The sequence below is a fragment of the Corvus cornix genome, chromosome 8 (genome assembly GCF_000738735.6).
Source record: "Corvus cornix cornix isolate S_Up_H32 chromosome 8, ASM73873v5, whole genome shotgun sequence".
NCBI lineage: Eukaryota > Metazoa > Chordata > Aves > Passeriformes > Corvidae > Corvus > Corvus cornix.
The window spans coordinates 2,019,511-2,027,161 of NC_046338.1; the positions used below are offsets into that span (position 1 = coordinate 2,019,511).

At 48.9% G+C, this 7,651-nt stretch overlaps 1 protein-coding gene across 1 annotated transcript in view; it reads right to left on the minus strand.

Moving 5' to 3' along the window:
- The window catches only part of ROR1 (receptor tyrosine kinase like orphan receptor 1), a 147,684-nt gene extending 141,566 nt beyond the window's left edge, over window positions 1-6,118 (minus strand). The window contains 1 exon segment of the mRNA XM_039556216.1: window positions 5,940-6,118. Coding sequence (XP_039412150.1) covers window positions 5,940-6,042 — 103 coding nt within the window. The 5' untranslated portion in view covers window positions 6,043-6,118.
- Window positions 6,119-7,651: the final 1,533 nt, after the last annotated feature.

Below are 7,651 nucleotides of genomic sequence, written 5' to 3' on the forward strand. Positions count from 1 at the left end.
CCATGGTGTTCTGTATGGACCAGCTACACTGTGGACACCCCCAGGCAGCTCATTACATTTACACCCTCCATCCTTTAAAGCTTGGCTTAGCGTCTTCAGGAGGGATTGGGCCACCAGAGCAGCTTTGCAGAGGAATGTTCACACTGTGACCGTGGAAGTGCACATCCTTCCAGGGCCAATCTCAAGTTCCCAGGGTAGGAAAACCATCCCCTGCTCTATTTCCAGTCTCTGGAGGGAATGTGTGAGGAGGTTATAAAGCTGCCGAGTGTTTTTCCCTCGCTTATCTCTGATCTCTCCATTTCCCATGGCCTGCTGCTGTGCTCCGGCTCACTGCTCCACCATTCCAGCTCCTTCCTGGATCTGCCTGGAACAGATGTTCAGGGCTCTGCTGCAGACAGACAGAGCATCTGGGAATGGGACAGGGGGATGCACCAGGGACAGCCCTGGGAGGGAAGGAGCAGAAGGTCACAGGAAGCCCTTGTGCTGTATCAGTTTCAGCACATGACCTGAGCAGCTTGAAAAAAAGCTTTTAATAAAATGCAGGCTTCGCCCAGAGCCTGCACCAACTTTTCTCAAGAACTCAGCCAGTTATGAAACTTTACCAGTACATTTTGGGATGGCAAAGTCCTAAGTTAAGTCCTAGTCCCAAATCTCTGAGAGTGAACGAAAGCACATCTCTGTACAGCCCAGAGCATCAGCAGGGCTTAGACAGCCCATGGAACATCTGCACAAAGTTACCAGCACTTCTGCTCCAGCTCTTGGGGACAGTGGCTTGCCTGTACACACAGGGACTTGCCTTATTTATTATTTCTTTTAGCTTTCCCTGACAGAAAGGGCAGACAGATGTTCTTTGCCTTCAGTGTTCCCGAGGCACAATAAATACGCCCAGGATTCATGTCTCCAACGTGACATCATAGAATCAAAGAAACCTGAGCTGGAAGGGACCCAAAAGGATCATCCAGTCCAACTGCTGGCCCTGCACAGACACCCCAACAATCCCACCCTGTGCCTGAGAGTGTTGACCAAACGCTCTTGGAGCTCTGGCAGCCTCAGGGCAGTGACCATTCCCTGGGGAGCCTGTGTCCTGCAGGAAGAACCTTTTTCCTGATATCCAACCTAAACCTCCCCTGACTCAGCCTCAGCCATTTCCCAGAGCCCTGTCGCTGGTCACAAGAGCAAACAGATCAGAAGATCTCAGCAGGGCCCAGGTGGGTTAAGCCAGGCCTGGACCAGAACCACAGAACTGGCACATTCCAGCCAGCAGGAACACAGTACCCAGCCCCCACCAACACCATGATACAGGACATGTCCTGCAAGGGCATTTTTTGCTGTCCTTTACCCTCTCTGATCAACCAGACTCCATGCACCTCTCCAAAGGGGTTTGTTAGAACAGGATATCAAGCACAAAAACTCCAAGGAACTCAGTGAAGCAACAAAGCAGCCTTGACCTGAGCTTTCTTCTGCTCCTGCCTTGTGCATGAACTCCACGTAATGACTTGTTGAGAAACACCAGGGAAAACGCAGCTCTGTACACGGCACTGCTGGAACACAGCCCTGGCCCCACAGCCCATTTATCCCTGTCAGCCCCTCCTCCACGGCAGTGCCGTGGCTTTCTGCTCTGGTGGTGACCACTCCACACTATTTTTTCAGGAATCCTACCTAACAATCATCCTCCAAATCTGTGTCCATCCTGGCAACATGAACCATGGGATTCCATCCACAAGCCACCAGGCACTTCCTTTCATACACTGCCCTGCAGATTTACTTGGAAACAGTGGCACTCCACTGTCTCCACTTCAGGAGGAGATCCTGGAAAGCAATCTTCCTCACCCCGGGATGCTGGCATGGAAGCAGGCTGAGGAGCCTGGGTTATTGCTTTCCTCACTGAAGGGGTTCCTTTCTCAAGCTACTTCTTTTCCCCAAGCTGCCTGACTTTGGCAGAGCACCATTTTCAATATCATATTGCGTTAGATTCCAAATATAGGCAAGTTCTTTTACTTTACATTATGTTCCCTGGGGGACTTCAAAGAACTTAACTATTAAATAATAGTAATATTTAGAGCTTTATTATTACATCACACACAAGTGATATATATTTAAGCTGAAATTACTCATTTTTTCCACCTTGGCAAACTTCACTGTCCATCCTGTCGTTTCAGCCCAATTAAATGACATTAAACATGTCCAAGCCTCTCACATGCCACACTCCTGGCAAGGGCAGCAGCGACTCTGCTTGTAAACAGCCAGAAAAAAAAATTGTAACTTCCTCTGCAGCACCTGACCAAATGAAACTTTAAACCAAATGTAGAATTTCAGGAATTTTAAAGCACTTCATCATAAAGGATGTAAAACTGCAATCACCACCCCCACAGAAGGATCCTTCAGCTAACACCAGTATTCTGTTGTTATTTACAAAGAACCATAGACAACTGCTCTCATTTATTCATTTCACTGTTGTTCCATTTATAAATGTGCAGATTCATTGACTTTCAATATCTCCTTGATTACAATGAAAAAGAAACCAGGATGACAAAAGCCCTATGAAGTCACTTTATTATTCAACTGGAGCAGCCCCAAACAACCCAGAATTTCTTTGAGCTCAGCTTTAGGGAGCTGGTTTCAAGACACAGCACGGGGTTTGCTAATTTTTAAAAGCAGAAACCTGGATCAAAGACAGCATCTTAGCAGTAAAATAACTTGATTTGATACTCGTCTAAGTGTTTCAATACGGAGCAGGCTGTCAGAATGCAGGCTGGGTTATCACCGTCACACCTCCACCTCCGCACGGCCGGGTGTGAGACTCTCCAGCTGTGCCAGGGCTGCCGCGATTCCTTCGGCTCCGGGAGCGGTTTCCCCTGGGAAGCACCAGCACCCATCACCTGCATACCCACGGCAAGGTGAGAACATCCCACCGAGACAGCAGAAAGAACCTCAGTCAAGCAGGTTCCTAGGAACTGTTTGAGATACAACATTTCACTCAACAACTGTGTGAACATGGAACTTGCAACTGAGGATGACTGAGGGTTTTTTTCCAGGGCGTGGGGAAGGAAAGGTTTACGCTTTTTCTTTTGTCTGAACTAACTTTCTACATGTTGCTGGCTTGCAAGACAATCGCTGTGTGCAAAGCAGCTGCATTTAGTTAGAGACTTTTTAAAAGAGTTTTCAACTCTGAGGTGCTCTTTTGAGTCCCAGCAGACTGCTGGATTTCTACATCTGTTTCCAAAGAGCGGGATCCAGTGTCACACCTCAAGGAAACTCTTTTTTTCCCCTCGCTTTGCCTACTTAAAGCTTTAAAACACTCCCCTACCCAACTCTCATTTGCAACCGTTTAAATCCCTGCGAGGACATAATTAACACAGCAGTTTCAGCAGAAGTTAATTACAGAAACAAAGAAACGATGTCCTGAAGATAATTTGCTGCTGCTTCAAGCCACTTTTGTCAAGAAATACAAGGCTACAACCTCAAACAGTGACATCTACCTTCATCCTCTTAGAGGCTTAAGGCAACAAAAGCATTTTGTTTGTTTTTAAACTCATTCCTGGATAGTGGCTGAAGCAGCAGCCTGTGACCCAGGGATGAAACAATTAACCACAGGGACTAATCAAGAGCTGTGGAACTTTATCTCACAACTTTCAAGGAAATCAGCAGCACCCCTACAATCTAAAACACAATCTGGAGATGTGTGGGTTTACTACACGCTTTTAAAATGTTTTTCTATTATTCACGCTTCTGTCATTGTGTCTCCTCACAAAGTTACATGATCTGGAAGAACAATAATCAAGCTGAACTGGGAATATCCAGAGCCACATACTGCAAAACATATCCAAGCTGGAGAGTTGCTGTTCCTTAAATTGACATTAATTTCGTGCTTTTATTTGGAACACTTGGGCCAGCCCGTGAGCACCCTTGGGGAGAGCGCAAGCTAAAGGCAGTGAATGTACAAAGCTTTTGGGCTTGTTTTGCTCCCTACAAGGAAAGGTCATGGACAGAAAGGCAGCAGCAGGAGACAGTGGTCCACATTCTCCTCTTGAAAATGTCAGGGTTAAAGGGTAGGGACTGAAGATTCTGTATGGGTTGGGTTTCTGATGAAGCAAAACCTATTTCCCCAACCATTAGAGTTACCTTAAAGAAATCTGTAAAACATTTTAGAACTGGCTTTTTCTTTGGTTTTTTAATTAGTGGTGGATGTTCAGGTTCCCTTAGTCTTCCACAAAATTTAGTATGGGGGAAAACATAGTATGTGGTTGAACATGTGATAGATGTCTATCTATATAAAATAAATAAATCACTTGATCTGCCCGTGAATCCACACTGCAAGCATTTGCCAGAGATAGTATTTAAAATGCAGGAAATACTTCACTGTGGAAAGTAACTGTACATAATCACAGATCACAGTCCAGGCTGGAAGGATCACCTGGTCCAGCCTTTTGTGGGACAGGGAGCCTGACTGAGATTATCCAGTCTCACCTTGGAAACCTCCACCACATCCCTGGGGTGGTAATTCCAGTGAATTATTGTTCTCACTATAAAAAAAATTATTTCTTATGTTGAGCTGAAACCCCTCTCTGTGTAACTTGTACTACATGACCTGTACTGTAATGACTACATTAATATATTTACATAAAGGTGAATTCATACACTGCTAGATACTTCCCAGCAGAATCCACAGGAAATAAGAAATGGTCAGTTTTAGACCCAATGTGATCAGTTGCTTTATGTTAACAGGGTTTTATTTTTCCCCTTCCAGGCTCTTTGAAACATGCAAAAAATTCATATGGCCCTAAAGCTTTCAAATTATCTGAAAAACCAGGGGGGAAATGGCCTTTTTTCCCCTTTTAAAAATACAGCTATTTGTTAGGCACACAGAGCATTCCCTGGAGACACTAGAAATCAACTTTTGAAAATTTTCCCATTGAGATGTCAGGAAGAATTCTGACCTCAAGCTAGAACTCATCCAGCCATTGAATCTGCACCACGAGACTCCTGTGAGGCGCACTGGGACATCGGGAAGTCATTCCAGCACATCCACTCCCTCACACACAGTCCCGGGAACGGCATCCTTAGGGACACGCTGGAACACCGGGAGAAATCCAGGCACAAGGATGTGAGTTAGATCTGTTAGCTACAAGCAACTTTTTAGAGGCAGTTATCCCACAGTATTTACCATTTGGGTTCAATTTTGGCTTTTTCATCAACTTTTTCTCTTTAGCATTCACTTTTTTCACTTCTTTAAATATAAAATACAGGCATATGATCAACAGGACTTCTCTGAGGTGGCTTGTGATTGAAGTACCCACCACAAAACACTTCGGAGGAGCCGGAGTTCACGTATATCCAACCCTCAGTGAAATTCTCATGCAGGCGTCCAAAAACACTGCTCACTTTTTACTGACTTGGCCTGAAGGACTCAGTCCTTGCCCAATTCCAGCTATCCCGATTCCAAGGTCCCTTTATGCCTGAGCTACGCTATGTTTTACACGTAAATCACTCGCAAAAAGGCTGGAATCAGAACCCTGATAAAGGAGAAGGATCGCGGGGTAAATATCACTCGCTAACAACAGAACGGAGACGCTTTCTTTTTGCTGAAAATAACTAAATAGATAAACAAACATTTTTTAGGAGTACAAGGGAGGTGAGATGGCAAAACATGCCCTCAGAGCCGGATCTAAGGGACAAGTCCCCAGTGTGACAACACACCTCGGGCACCATCAATCACGGACCGCAAAGCGGGACCGCCTGGGAATGGTTACGCTGGGAATGCTTACTGGCCCCAACACTTGGAAAGAGCTTTTTTACGAAGCAATTAAACACAGACCGAGTGTAAACCCCCGAGTTCGTTAACGGGAGGCGGCGCGGGGAGAGCGCTGGAGCCGCCGGGCTCCCCTCAGTGCCGGCCCCGCTCCTCTCATCCCACCCCGGCACCGCCGTGTCCCCCTTACCTTGCGTGGCGTCCCCGGGCTCGGCGCGGCTGCCCGCGCGCAGCAGCAGGAGCAGCGGGAGCAGCAGCGGGAGGCTCCCGTCCGCGCCGCCCGGCTGCTGCATTCCTGAGCCGGCGCTGCTCCCGCATCCACCGCGGGGCCGCCGCTCCTCCGTCCCGCGCTGTGCCGGCGGGCGGGGAAGGCGGCGCGGCGGGGAGGGAACGGGGCCGCCGCCTCCCTCAGCCCTGCCCGCTGTCACCGCCCGCCCGCGCTGCCCGGCCCCGCAGCGCCCCGGCGCGGCCGCCCACAGCAGCCACCGCCGCCATTTTGTCCCCGTGCAGGGCCGGGGGAGCCGCCCGCCCTCAGAGCCGCCCCGGGGCGGCCCTGGCGGAGCTCTGAGGGCTGCGGTGCGGGGGTATCCCCTTCCCCTTCCCCTTCCCCCCTTCCCCTTCCCCTTCCCCTTCCCCTTCCCCTTCCCCTTCCCCTTCCCCTTCCCCTTCCCTTCCCCTTCCCCTTCCCCTTCCCCTTCCCCTTCTCGAGGGGCAGCCCTTCATACGGTCCCTGCGGGATTGTCGCACTTACGGGGGGAACGCTTTCCACAGAATCGCCTCCGGGATTATCGAGTCCAACCTGGGAGCAGACACAGAATCACAGAATCGAGTTGGAAGGGAGCACAGCGCGTTCTTTGGTCCGGCTTCCCTTCTCCATCATCCCGGAGCACGTGGCATGGGGCTGTATCCAGAGGGTTCTGGAATATCTCCAGTGAGGGAGATTGCACACCCTCACTGGACAATCTGTTCCCGTGCACGGTCATCCACACTGGAAGGGTTTCCATCCCTTCCCAGGGGTCTGCCCCTCATACAGTAAGCGCACTTGGAGAGGAGCAACTTTCACAGAATCACAGAATTGTTGAGGTTGGAAAAGACCTCCAAGACCACCAAGTTCAACCTGGGATAGATCCCCACCTTGTCAACAAGCCCAGACCCCAAACATGCTTTTCCCTCTTTCTGGTGATCAGAAACTGAGATTTTGGGCAGGAGGGTTGGAGTTCCCTCCTGCCCAATGGTGGATAACATTTTTGCTGGAGTTGGAGGACACTGCCAAAGCTGGTTGAAGCTCCGAGGAGTGATAGCTACTTTCCATCCAGGAGAATGATCACATTCCTAGGATGCTTAGATTGGGTTTAGGATTTCAAAAGTCGGCAACTGTTTAATAAAAAGCTCATAAGTAGTGTGGAAACAAGGACAAGATTAAAGGAATTTCCTCCTCACTTCCTGCTAGATCAGATCCCTTAGGCTTTTCTTCTGCCATATGAATCTTGTATTTCTTGTCAGACACTAATAGAGTTTCAAGAGGAGGAAGAAATCCAGATAAACATCTGGCAGCATGTTAGGGAAGGAGATTGAGGTCTGGAACCACCTTCTCCTCACACATACAAACATGCACATCTTCCTCCTCTCACCAGCCAGGACAAGGACAGGAGATTATCCGCTTCCTTGGGAAAACTGACCAATAAACAAACATGGAGGAAATGGACAAGGCGAGCCAAGCGTGATGTGTTTTAGGATCTGGTGTGGCTCATGGAAGGGACTGTCAGCTGCTGGGACCTGGGTGCCCGAGTTTCTGCCAGTTGAGGTCCTTGAAGCACCGCCCCTAATCCAGGTGAACAAGGCAGGCCCAGCTCCAGCCAAGATCATCGGGCAAGTTCAGGGTGGCGAGGCAGGTCTGAGGTC